The sequence below is a fragment of the Mus pahari genome, chromosome 7 (genome assembly GCF_900095145.1).
Source record: "Mus pahari chromosome 7, PAHARI_EIJ_v1.1, whole genome shotgun sequence".
Classification (NCBI taxonomy): domain Eukaryota; kingdom Metazoa; phylum Chordata; class Mammalia; order Rodentia; family Muridae; genus Mus; species Mus pahari.
The window spans coordinates 60,729,539-60,743,305 of NC_034596.1; the positions used below are offsets into that span (position 1 = coordinate 60,729,539).

The 13,767-nt window shown below is 39.5% G+C and overlaps 1 protein-coding gene across 1 annotated transcript; it reads left to right on the forward strand.

Annotated features, from left to right (window-relative positions):
* Positions 1-1,074: 1,074 nt before the first annotated feature.
* Positions 1,075-9,229, forward strand: C7H14orf28 (chromosome 7 C14orf28 homolog). Its single transcript, XM_021202415.2, has 5 exons — positions 1,075-1,355; positions 3,997-4,521; positions 5,560-5,649; positions 6,755-6,889; positions 7,391-9,229. The coding sequence occupies exons 2-5, from the start codon at positions 3,998-4,000 to the stop codon at positions 7,572-7,574; spliced, it is 933 nt and encodes a 310-aa protein (XP_021058074.1). The 5' UTR covers positions 1,075-1,355; position 3,997; the 3' UTR covers positions 7,575-9,229.
* Positions 9,230-13,767: the final 4,538 nt, after the last annotated feature.

Below are 13,767 nucleotides of genomic sequence, written 5' to 3' on the forward strand. Positions count from 1 at the left end.
TGCTTTGTAGGATTACTACTTATAATTCTTTGGGCAGAGCAATCTGCTTAGAGAACTGTTTCTTCTCTCTCTTATCAGCACTCACGATTTTTTTTGCCAGCCTGCATACCTCCATCTAGAGAGATTTGTGCATAAGGTCCTAGTCCAGCCTTGCGTAAGCATTATGTCGTTCAAGAAGGTGTTGTTCAAGAAGGCATCCACCTTCTTTAAGCTCAACCTGTGAGAACTCCCATCTAATGGACTAGCATTCAGCTCTTCATATCTGCCATCCTGTATTCTAGAGTCTGGAGCCCTTTACAATCTTTATTCAAAGACTGGATGAAATAATCTGATCAGCTCCATTTCTGATTGAGAGTAGACCGAGAGTTTCGGAGAGTGCCCCGCCCCGCCCCCCAGGTACAGAGTCACATCGGGCTTTAACTCTTCGAAAATTAAAAAGCTACTAATGAAAATGAATTGTGGGTAAAACCGCAAACTAAAATTAAAACATCTTCCACTTGAGCGTCTGTCTCTGTCACTTGCTGAGTGGAAACATCTCTAATTTTTAAACATTATAATGGGGCTTCACTACGTATTAATAGTATTCACTTCCATAGTAAAATACTGCTATGGCTAATCTTAAACAGTATTTAAGATGTCAATTCAATTTTTTTTTCATATACATCAATTTCAAATACATATACAAATGTAAATGATTATCTCCTATAGTCATAATAAGCTGAGAAAATAAGCTTTCTCTTTCTCAGTTAAGGATTCCAAAGACCTAGAATCAAACTAAAATTAAGACTGGTGCAAAACCGGTTCTAACTTCAAAATGCCAAGCAGCTCCACCCGAGACCGCTGCGCCACAGGGAAAACTCAGCCCATTTCCGGCTGCCCCACCCACCTCGTCACGCTGGGACCCCGCCCTCCTCCGCCAGGACCCGCCCTCCGACGCTTGATCACCGCTCGGATTGGGCGAGTCCGAAGGCTGTACACACACACCACACCCGACACGCGCACGCTGGGCGGGGCCTTCGCGCCTGCGCAGCCTGGCGGCCGGCGGCTGGGCTGGCCGGGCTGGGGGGAGGGGGCGGCCCGCGGAATCCTGCTCCGTAACAAGCGACGCGCCGAGCCCCGCGGTCCCGGCTGCGTGGGCCGCTCGGGTGGGGCTGGGCGCTGCGGCTGCGGTGGCTTCCGCCGCGGCGGGCGCGATGGAGGCCGTGCCGGAGGCCCGCACGCTCGCCGGGGCCGGCCGAGGCAGCCGGAGGAGCTGGTAGATGCGGCGGCCGCGGCGGCGGCGGCCCGGGCTCTCCATGAGCGAGCGGCGGCGGCGACGGGTGCGGTGGCACCGGCGGTCTTCGGTCCCGCGGGAGGTAGGCAAGGAGGCGCGGACTGCGGCCCCGAGGCCTGCCCGCCCGGGCGGGAGGGTGGGCGTGGCCGCGCGGGCGTGGATTTCCCCACCCCCAGGACAGCGGGTCCCGTGCCCCTGGGTAGTGCGGTGTTCGGTGCCCGCGACAGGTGGTCGAGTCCTCCGGGGAATGCAGTGTGACCCCTGGGTATGACAGCTCAGAAAACGGGGGTCCTGTTGGTGAAGAAACTGAGGTTGGGGAGTTTCCCAGGCTCAGTGCTACTGATGGCGCTGGGATGGAGGCAGGTAAGAGGCAGCCCAGTATATCCATCAGTGACTACGTGCCAGAAACTCCGAGCTGTTTTAAAGCTCTTTGCAGCCGTCTCTCCCTTTTCTTTCCTTTTTTAGTTTTATTTGTTTAAGTTTTACTGCAATTTACATTTGAGCAACTGACCGACCTATTGCTAGAATTTTAAGCGTTCCCAAGATCTCGCAGCCTTGCCTCTAAAGTTAGGTGCGTGCCTTATAATTCATGTGGTCTAAACGGTGCAGATTTATAATCATTGCTTTTCAGAGCTCTGGTTACCCTTCATTTGATCACATCCAAGAGATAATTTCAACAGAAACGCTAGGATTTAGGCTTCCTTTTCCAATATAATATTTAGGAATCCCAAGTTAAGCCCCTAAACCTTGCTACAAAAATTCTTTAAAATTCAAGAGATAAAATTCAGATCATGAAAAGTTTTTCTCATGTTAAAAAAAAAATACTTGAACGCCTTAGGGTTTTTTGATTTTTTTTTTTTTTTTGTAACTCTAAATGAAACTGATCAGTTTATCTTAAGAAACGTGTTTCCTTTTGTTTCCAGATTTGTCACACTCTGCTATTTCAAAGTGATTGATGAGAGCCAATGCTAACAGTCTATGTATAAACCCCCTGGATTCTAACCAAATATAGTACTAGATAATTTAGAATGCAATATCTTGTCTCAGGCAGAAAACAGTGTACACTTGTTAATGTACAGTGGAATTTGCTACCACAGACTAGTTTTAAAGTTAATTTTGGACATAAAACTCAGGTTTAGAGTTGGGTTTGTTTTGGGTTCAGGAGGATGTGATATTTGAAAAGAAAAGGTAGTCCAAGTGAGACTGACTTGAGCCATTTCTTTCTGGGCTTTGTGTGTGTATGCGTGTGTGTCTCAGATTTATCTCCTTAAACATCTTGGTGTAAGGAACATTGGAAAGCAGTGTTGTCACTTCTTGTTATTTGTTTCCACGTAAAGTGAAGCTACTTCTACAAAATACTTTCAACAGAGACTGTTATTTTTTAATTGCTTATGTAACATACATAGGATGCAAACACCTTTATTAAATAGTGTCAGTGACTCTAAAAACAGTGTTTGGCTGTCCTCAAGGTTAGGAGAAGGAAATGAAGCAGTTTAAAGGGGAAGGACACTCCATTTTCTTCCCAGAACAGGCAGAGGGAAGAATCAGGATATTAAATTTTGGGAGTTTCATAACATGGCCTCTGTAGTTAAAATGCAGACCAGCACAATTCTAGGATGCAAATAAATATCCCAAAGTGAATAGAAATACTTGTTGTGCCACTGTTTGAAGTGCTGTTACTTCTCTTTTGTTGTCTAAGTTAAATGCCAGATTATCCTTCATCTATAGCAACAGATCATGATGTACTTGCTTTATAGTATAGATACACTTTGAAGTATAATTAATATAAAAACCATGAGATTGCTCTTCTGTACTTGAAAATATCTGAGAGTGTCATTTCAATCTCTTAAGTGGAATTGCCTGTGTTAACAAGGAACTGAAGCACAGGTTTTATTTGAAGAGGTAGAAAGAGGTCTACATTAAGAATAAAAAATATAAAAAAGAATAAAAATATAATATGTAATTTTATTTTTATTAGCACATGTTAACTTTACATAGTGTTTCTCTATGACATTTTCATAAGTTTATACCTTCTAATAGCTTTTATTTTATTATAAGATTTTCCTATATCACACATAAAAACTAATATAATTAATATAACGGCCCATCAGATGATCATTCTAAACCTTAAAAAGAGGGATTTAGATTTTTTTAAACATTCGTCTAATTATGTGTATTTAGGTGTTTTATCTGTGTATGTGTATGTGCACAGTGTACATGCCTTGTGCTCACAGAGGCAAGAAGAGGGCACTGGATTCCCTGGAACTGGAGTTATAGGTAGTGGTAAGACTTCATGTGGGTGCGAAGAACCGAACCTAAGTCATCTTGCAGGAACAGCAAGGGCTCTTAATTACTTAGATATCTCTCTAGCCCGTGTCTGTTAAAAACTAATAAAAAGCCTAGGTATCAAAGCTCACTTTTAAAGAAAATTTGTGTGTGTGTGTGTCCGTGTGTGTGTCCATCTGTCTCTGGCCACACATAGTAAATACAGCATGCATTCGGAGATCACGGGGAACTCTGTAACAGAGTCAGTTCTCTCTTCCCTTCTGTGTGTTCCTGGGATCAGTGCATATTGCCCCATACCCGCAAATGCATTAAATTGTTATTTTCATATTGGGAAGGCTTCTAAAAATCTAATTTGACTCTGTAAGTAGAGTCATTTTCTTTTAAATGAATCTCATTTATTTCTTTGTGTTTTTTTTTTTTTCACTTTCAAAATTCAGGATGAAGACACTGTTTGAAGAGCTCAAAGCATCAATTAAAAATAACTATAACCAAGATGGATCATTCTGGAGGCCTGTCCTTCCTTGGGGAGGAGTTTTTACTATCAAAGCTGGCCGCAAAGCAGTATCTTGTACACCCCTCTATGTTGAGATCAGACTGAAAAATACCTGCACCATAGACGGATTCTTGATGTTACTGTATGTCATTCTTAATGAAAATGAAAGTTTCCCCAGGGAACTCTCTCTCCATTTTGGCCGGGAGTTTGTCGACTGTTTTCTTTATTTAATGGACACCTATAGTTTTACAACTGTGAAGCTGCTTTGGATTTGGGACAAGATGGAAAAACAGCAATACAAATCTGAAGTTCATAAAGCTTCATTAGTAATTGATTTGTTTGGGAACGAGCATGATAATTTTACAAAAAATCTTGAAAATCTTATGTCTACCATTCAAGAGAGCTACTGTTCTAACTGGCGCTGCCCTACCCGAGTGCAGGAAGATCAGCAGCGCACCATTAGTATAAAGTAAGTTGCTCTCAGCTCTGTTTTGTCACATTTATTTTTAAATGAGTTTTGCTTAATTCTAATGCATCTATGTACAAAACTACCCAGAGTAACTTCTTAGTAGCAAAGAAATAAAAGTATTCAATATGCCAAGTGAATCGTTCTTGGTCCAAGCTTACAAGGTTCTTTATGCCAAAGATTTATCCTCTCAAAGAGCACTTCAGTGTTTTGAGTGTTTTATCTTTTGAATGGTCCTGTCAGGAAGAATACTTCTACATGAACAAGAAAACTAAAGAAATACTCTTTTGTGGACAGGCCCAGGGCATATTTATAGGCAGAAACTCCAAGCTTGGCTTCTCATATCCGGAAAGGCTGTATCAGAGAATGCTTAACACTGAGCGGAGGCAGCTGAGTGGCTTTGGCTTTCAGAGGAAACACAGACTTCCAGGATCGTAAAAGACTGTAGGGGAAGCCAAGCTGGGAGGATCTGCTGGAGTGATGGCAGACATTAAAGTCTCAGGGCGCCTGATAGGGAAGAGGGCTCATTCTGGGGGAAGACAGACAAATCCAGACATTGTCGGAGGTGAATTTGGCTCCAGTCAGGAAAAAAAAAACAAACAGTTTAATAGACTGGAAATGCGCATCGTACGCATGTATGTGTCATCTAGTTTCCTGCATTGCTACTAAGATGTGTAGATTTGAAGTTTATCAGGAAATGGCTTTCTTACATTAGGATCATGGAAGCTTTAGCCATGCAGTATTTATTTAGTTCAGCTGCTTCTATAGTATTTGCCTAAAACATAAGGCTGGTCAGGTATGCTACTGTATGACTATAATGCCAACATGCAAGGAGTTGAGGCAAAAGGATAATTGTGACTTTGAGGCTAACCTGGGCTACAAGAGTGAGGTCCTACCTTAAATGAGACCGCCAGCAAACCCTAAGACAGCAGAGGTTGTATGGTTTACATCATTAGTTCTGCTCATACTGCATTGGCCTCTAAGATGTAATGTAGTGAACTGCTAAAAGCCATTCTTACTTGCATTTTGCTATTATTGTAGTCCTCCCCAAGAAATTCCACATGGAAACTTGATACGACTGGCTGTGGATGAGTTATTCTGTTCCAAGATTGAACTTTGTGAAGAGCGTGGGTGAGTACTTGATAGACATTTGAAATGAAAGTATTTCTATCGTGTTATGAAGAAATCTAGGCTGATAAGCTCTTTGAAGTTAAAACACGTCTGAAATAGCAATGCATAAATATTTAGGTAGCCTGACAGTTTTCAGCACTACTCATGTAGTTTAGTTTGTCATCACATGTTATGAATTGTTATCAGATATAAGTATAAAATATGTTACTATTGCAAGTTGATGAATACAAAGCAAATACCTTTTCTCTTTTTCCTCATTGCTGAGTAGGTACAATAAAACCTTGGTTAACCGGAACCCAGCTAATCAGGACCCTCAATTAAATGGACTTTTTTCTGCATTCCTCATTTAGGATAAAGGTAAATGACAACCAAAAACCTAGGACACTTAAAAAAAAAGTAAAAAGGGGCATAAACACTCATTCCAATCTTTTAGAAATTTCTATGTCCACATTATTTTGTGCATTAGGAGTTAATATTTTGAAGACTGGTTTTATAAAACCGTAGTAGATCTTGAACATAAAAGAAGAAAATATAAAAGATACATATGGTAATGACTCTTAAGAAAAAAAAAAATGAACCTAAATAGTTCAACAACAGGTACTGAAGTAAATGATTTTCTGGTTAACTTAGTGTAGTCAATAATATTTTCCAATCAGAGGACACTTTGCCCTGAGCATTCCGGTTAATCGAGATTTTACTGTAAAGTTGTATTTGATCAGTATGCTTAATATTTACTGTGAGAGAGAGAAAATTCAATTCATGTTAATAGAAGATCCTAAAAAGGAGTTATTTCCCCTCAGTCATTATTGGATGAGAAAGGAGAAAACTGTATGCGTAAATATGAGCTATTTGATGGTTCAACAGATTCATGCTTTTATAACTTAATATAAATATAAACAATCGACTTTTCCAGGATTTTTTAAATTATCACTTGCAGTATAGAGAACCCTATAAACCTCCAGAACTAGGAAAATAAGGTAATGAGACGGTTATTCCATTACCCATTAGAATAGTATAACTATGCTTACTAGAAAATTAAATTCAGAAGTGTTGAGAAGTAGTTTGTCCCATGTATAATAATGTTCATGCTCAATTTTCATTTTAGGTGTGGTGGCTTAAGAGAATTTTCCCAACGAGTTTTCTGCCATGGGGCACCCCCTTTTGTTGTGTTAAATATGCAGCATTGGAAACCTGAAGATCTGGCATATGTACCCTATTACTTGGATTTATCTGATCACAAGTAGGTAGTAGGTCATCTTTGTTTATTTGCTTGATTTACAAAACTAGAGAAAAAAACTAGTCCACCATGATTTTTACTAGCCATTTAGATATGTTACCTGAACATGGTAACTCAGAGACAGGGGGATTCTTATGAGCATGAGGCCAACCCATTGTACTAGGGAGTTCTGGACCAGACGGCTACACAGTAAGACTCTTAAAAGACTAGGCCTTTGGGTTCTGAGTGGGATCAGAGTCCACTATGAAGAACTGGGGTAATGGCAGCATGCATAATGATTAGGGGCTTGATTATAGAATAGAACAAACCCTAGTCCTGCCTTTTATAAAACCTACTCAACCTTGGGGCTGTCACTAGTGTGTGTATATATATATATATATATCAGTTCTTATTGATGAAGTAGAAATGATAGTATATATCTGTAAAAGTGAGTAATATTTTTAAAAAAGACTATCATAAAAATGAAATCTAATCACTTCATTACATGTTGTCGTTCATTCGCAGATATTTGCTGGAAGGCGCCACTTTATTTAACAAAGAGGAGCATCATTATTCTGCAGCCTTCCAGATTGACGGACATTGGATGCACTATGATGGCCTCAGAAATGTGAATTTAATTTTGTTAAATAAACCCCCAGAGTTTCTCCTCTTGTCATCATTGGTTTATATTCGAGCAACAGAGAAATAAATATAGACTGATACTGAATTCAATTGTTCTCCCGCCTGCCCATGCTCCCAGATGAAGGGCTTTTGTTCTGTATATACTTGGTATCCAAGGAAGCAGATGAACTATACTAGTTTCAGAGATGTATTTTTCATTGTTTTGCCCCAGGTAAATGTTTTATATGGACGATCTATGCAAAAATGTATTTTTAAAGTATTTTCTGGGTTATTTTTATACAAGCATATGTTATGTTCAAATAAAATGTATCTCGTGGCCTTTGTACTTTTTATTTATATATACCTCAACAGTTTTTTACACGTCTATCCTTAAATCCAAGAAAATACTTTGTTATTTGAATTCTAAATTTCCCTTTTTAGATACCTGAGTAAACCTAACAAAGTCAGTATTTTGGTTATCTGACTATATTTCTTTGCCTTACCTTCAAGTGCACTGCATTGGATTTAGTAGGATTTGAATGGATGGCTTATGGATGGCTTAGTTTACCAGTTGCTTAGTTCATTTTACCCCTTGCTAATTTCCTTAAGGCAATTTTAAAAATTATATGATTTTATTTTTGTAGATTAAACCATTTTTTTGTAGTAGCAAGTTACTATAACTGCCAAAGTGTAAACCCACCAGCACAGTTCAGGCATTAGCTAAGCTTCAACTTTAGTTAAGGTAAGCATTACAAATAAATTATACAACAGTTGTAAATATCTCATCATTAAATTAATGAAAATTCTCCAGTAAATTATTTTGCAAACAAGGCAACTATCAAAAATATTAGGCCACTGGATATTTATTAGTGTTGGACTAACATTAAAAATGTATTAAATATTTAAGAGGGAAATAGGGTACCTAGTGATACTTCTAATTCAGTGTTTTTGTGAGACAGAGAAAAAAAATATTTTTAAAATGAATAATATCTGGTTCCCTTGAAACAGCTTACTGACGTCAGGAGGCTTGCATTTGAGCCACGGGTGCAAAGTCAAAACATTTGACAGAATTTCATGTTTTGTTATAAATAACCTAATGTCACTCATCTTTTTTTGCAATTTAAAGGGAAAATATTTTTAGAGAGAATATTTGGTGAACTCTCATTGATTTTAGTGTTTACAGCAAAATAGCATTGTTTATGTTTGGGGTTGAGATTGGGCACAGTATATTTGAAGACTACATGACCACAGACTTCACTGCCAAATACCAAATTGCTATGGTTTCATTCTAAAGCTTCCACTGCTGTGGTGCCTGGAGACAACTTGCTCTAAGGATGGGCAGCTGAGGGTGAAGCTTTGCTAACAAGTCACTTTCAGTAAATATTAGGAAAATTATTTTTTACAGAAGATAAGAATGGTAGTATTTTTGTAAATCACCCAGGGTTTATTTAACTAGTTCTCCAAATATGGTAATTTGATTTACAGCAGGCTTTTCTAGTAACATGTATTGCATGAATCAAACTATACAGAACACAAATATTAGTGTATCCATACAAAATGGTATGGTTATATTATTGACTAAGTTATTCTTAATACAGATTCTTCAGGGAGTTGCACTTTATTTAGGATATTAGTTTATTGTGACGACTTACCTACCTCACAGGGTTGTTGTGAGGGTTAAGATGTTAAATTTTTGACTACCTTGAACATGCTAATAAAACATATTTCTACCTCTTGTGTATAGATAGTCTCCCAGATTCTGTCTTACAAACTTTTTACAATTTAAAAAAAATGATCAAGGTGTAGTTTTCATATCACTAAAGAAAATCAGTCGTATCACTGATGCGTGGTAGGGTTTAATTATTCCTTCTGGACCCTGAGAGGTTGGAGCTGAAGAACAGGTCATCTGTTGTTATGTTGCTCACTGGCTTCTACAAAAGAAACCACCCCCAGCTGGCAAGCTGTAGAGGAAGTCAAATGTAAAGTAGCATATATAGAATGTGATGGTGGTGAAGGGGCACTTCCTTTATAAAGCAAAACACCCTCTGAGGAATCAACCTGAAGAAAAGGGAATCAGAAGAAAGGGGAATAATATTTCCTTAACCAAAATGTCACAAACTACCACATAAAGGCAAGGGAATAATTTTACAGATTGGGCTACGCTTGGGGGTGGATTAATGTGAGTGGTGTTACCCTCAACTTGTGCCAATCTCACACTTAATTTTTTCAAAGTGATTTGAATCCATGTGTGTTTCTGTGTTGGGTGTATACGTGTGTGTGTGTGTGTGTGTGTGTGTGTGTGTGTGTGTGTGTGTGTGTTAGCTTGTGTACAAGTACAGAAAAGTGTGTATGTGTTAGCTTGTGGGTAAGAAAAGATCTCTGTGTTCGTGCATAGAAGTTAGCTTGTGTGTGTGTATGAGTGTGTGTGTGTTGTGTTTATATTTGATTGTGTGCAGTACAGAAAAGGTAGAAACCTGGGTATACACTTGGCTGTGGCTGTATTTTTTTAACTTGGAAATTTTTGTTTAGTTTTAAATAATATACAAAGCACTTGATATAAAATATATGAAAAGGAAAGTTTATAATTTCTAAGCTCAATGATAATTATTTTCTATGATAAAAAGCCTTTCTAAAAGACTACATGATCATCTGTGTAGAACTGGAGAACCCAGAGCAGGGGAGCTAGGGCCTTGAAGTGGTCTACTGAAGCTGGCACTATGCTGTCAGTTTTCCAGGCTGAATACTCTAAGAGAACAGCAAAAGTTAGTCCTAGCTGAACTTGGCTGAACGTAGACATGCAGTTCAGTGGCAGATCACAGTCTTGCCATGTAAGAGGCCCCAGGTTGCCCTGAACCAGAATGTCAGGTGACTTGTCTTTGAACTGTGTTAATTGAAAATTATTGTTGCAACAAGCTCTCAGCCACTGAGCCATCTCTCCAGACCCTCAGCTGCATTCTTGGTGAGAGCAATTCACAGGTGCAAGTTGGAATTAACTAATATAGCCTGAATTATTTAAATTGTACATAAAATAAAATACATAACTTATATTTGAAAGGGAGCTAACATATTAACGTTGAGATTTTTCCGTTAAACGGTTGCTTCTTAGATTCTGCTTTCTAAAGTAAAAGGTATGCAGAAAGAATTTTTATATTACTCAGAAACCATTGTAAAATCAGCCTCATTCTGAGTCATGAAAGAGGATACAAAAGAGCAATATAAACCATATCCTGAAGTCCTTTGTGAACATGTAAAGATATAGCTCAGATTCTGTTCCACTTGCTCCCTCAGAAGCACAGAGATATGTGCTACTCTAGCAGAACATACCTCTTGGGTTCTTTTGTAAAACTGGTAGGTGGGTCTCTCGTTGGAAGAACTTAAGAGTCAGGTACAGAGCTACACAGAGAATTCTCAACAGAAGAATCTCCAATAGCTGAGAACATAAAGTGTTCAACATCCTTAGTCATCAGGAAAATGCAAATCAAAATGACACTGAGATTCCACCTTATACCAGTCAGAATGTCTAAGATCAAAAACTCAAGTGCCAGTGCATGCTGGTGAAGCTGTGGAGAAAGACCAACACTTGACCATTGTTGATGGGATTGCAAACTGGTACAACCACTTTGGAAATCAATCTGGAGGTTCGTCAAAAAATTGGAAATAGTTCTACCTGAAGACCCAGCTATACCACTTCTGGGCATATATACCCGAAAGATGTTCCACAACACCACAGGATACATGCTCCACTATGTTCATAACAGCCTTGTTTGTAGGAGCCAGAGGCTGGAAACAACCCAAATGTCCCACAATGGAATGGATACAAAAAATGTGGTTCATTTACACAATGGAATACTATTCAGCTATTATACTATTATATGACCCAGCACAGGGGAATGCCAGGGCCAAGAAGTGGGAGTGGGTGGGTAGGGGAGCAGGCTGGGGGAGGGTATAGGGAACTTTCAGGATAGCATTTGAAATGTAAAAAGAAAATACCCAATTTTTAAAAAAATGAATTTAGGAGAGGTGAGGAATTGGAAAGGGGAACTTGGAGGAATTAGGCAGAAGGAATTGAGAGTGAGTACGATCAAAACATATTGTTGTAATTTTGAAAGAATAAAATTTCATATTTAAAACAAAGAAAGAAAGAAAGAAAGAAAGAAAGAAAGAAAGAAAGAAAGAAAGAAAGAAAGAAAGAAAGAAAAAGAAAGCTCACTCTCCTTCCCTTCTGTGTAGGACTGAAGCATCCACACATTGGTCTTCCTTCTTAAGCTTCATATGGTTTGTGGGTTGTATCATGGGTATTCTGAACTTTTGGGATGGTATTCATTTATCAGTGAGTACATACTATATTCTTCTGTGTTCTCTTGTGTCTGTGTTACCTCACTCAGGATGATGTTTTCTAGTTCCATCCATTTGCCTGCAAATTTCATGAAGTCATTGTTTTTGATGAATGAGTGGTGCTCCGTTGTGTGGATGTGCCACATTTTCTGTATCTGTCCATTTTTCTTTTGAAGCACATCTCCGGTGTTTCCAGATTCTGGCTATTATAAATAATACTACTATATATACATATATATATATATATATATATATATATATATATATATATATATATAAATGAGAACATCAGGGGGAGGGTATAGGCAACTTTTGGGATAGCATTTAAAATGTAAATAAAGAAAATATCAAATAAATAAATAAACAAAAATGAGAACATCATGAATTTTGCTGGCAAATGGATGGAACTAGAAAATAACATGGGCGGGGGAGTGAGGTAACCCAGACTCAAAAGGACATGCATGACATGTACTCACTGATAAATGGATATTGGCCAAAAAGTTCAGGATGCCCCATGATACAAAACACAGACTGCAGAAAGCTTAACAAAGAAATATCTCAAATGTGGATACTTCAAGCCCACTAAAAAGGAGGAACAAAATTATCATGGGAAGCAGAGGGAGGGATCTGGGTGGGAGAGGGGAGGGGGAGGGAAGAGAGGATCGGGATCAGGTATGGGGGAGGGGGGAGACATGAGTAACCCAGAGGACCAGGAGAATGAATTGAAATAAGCAGCAGTGTGGAGTGGGAGGCACAGTGGTTGGGGAACCTCTAGAAGTCCCAGAGACCTGCGATGTGAGAGGCTCCCAGGACTCAATGGGGATGACATTAGCTGAAATGCTCAACAATGGGAAAATTGAACCTGAAGAGAGGACCTCCAGTAGATATGGCTCCCATTTGAGGCATGGGGCCACCCACCTATCTTCAAAGTTTTTGATCCAGAATTACTCCTGTTTAAAGGAACAAAATGGAGCAGAGATTGAAGGAAAGGCCATCCAGAGACCTGCCCAACATAGGATCCATCCCATACTCAAATGCACCAAACCCCGACACTATTACTGGTGCCATGCTGTGCTTGCAGACAGGAGCCTGGCATGGCTGTCCTCTGAGAGGCTCCACCAGCAGCTGACTGGGACAGATGCAGATACTTAAAAGTCAACCATTGGATTGTGGTCAGGGACCCCTATGGAAGAGGTAGAGGAAGGATTGGAGGAGCTGAGGGGGACTGCGACCCTGTCTTCGTGTTTCTATTCCTGTACAAACATCATGACCAAGAAGCAAGTTGGGGAGGAAAGGGTTTATTCGGCTTACATTCCATACTGCTGTTGATCACCAAAGGATATAGGACTGGAACTCAAGCAGGTCAGAAAGCAGGAGCTGATGCAGAAGCCATTGGTGGGATGTTCTTTGCTGGCTTGCTTCCCCTGGCTTGCTCAGCCTGCTCTCTTATAGAACCCAAGACTACCAGCCCAGGGATGGTCCCACCCACAAGGGGACCTCCCCCGCTTGATCACTAATTGAGAAAATGCCTTAGAGCTGGATCTCATGTAGGCAATTCCTCAACTGAAGCTCCTGTCTCTGTGATAACTCCAGCTGTGTCAAGTTGACGCAAAACTAGCCAATACAATTGACCCCTTGTCAACTTGACACACAAGCACATCACTAGTAAGCCTCAACCCTTAGTTTCTTATTCATCCACAAGATCTAAACAACTTTAAAAGTCTCACATTTTTTACATATTAAAAGTTCAATTCTTTTAAAATATCCAGTATCTTTTAAAATTCAGAGTACTTTAATATTTAAACTTAACTGTGGGTTTCACTAAAAAGCTTCCTTCAAGATGGAAAAATATCAGGGCACCATCACAATCAAAAGCAAAAATCAATCTCCAACCATCCAATGTCTGGGATCCAATTCAACGATCTTCTGGGCTCCTCCAAGGGCTT

What these genes read in the sequence shown, in the direction of transcription:
- C7H14orf28 (XM_021202415.2), top strand. Translation starts at nt 3,998, where the DNA reads ATGAAGACACTGTTTGAAGAGCTCAAAGCATCAATTAAAAATAACTAT. An exon ending in CAGCGCACCATTAGTATAAA is followed by an intron (nt 4,522 to 5,559) that starts GTAAGTTGCTCT and finishes CTATTATTGTAG; the next exon opens with TCCTCCCCAAGAAATTCCAC. An exon ending in TTGGATTTATCTGATCACAA is followed by an intron (nt 6,890 to 7,390) that starts GTAGGTAGTAGG and finishes GTTCATTCGCAG; the next exon opens with ATATTTGCTGGAAGGCGCCA.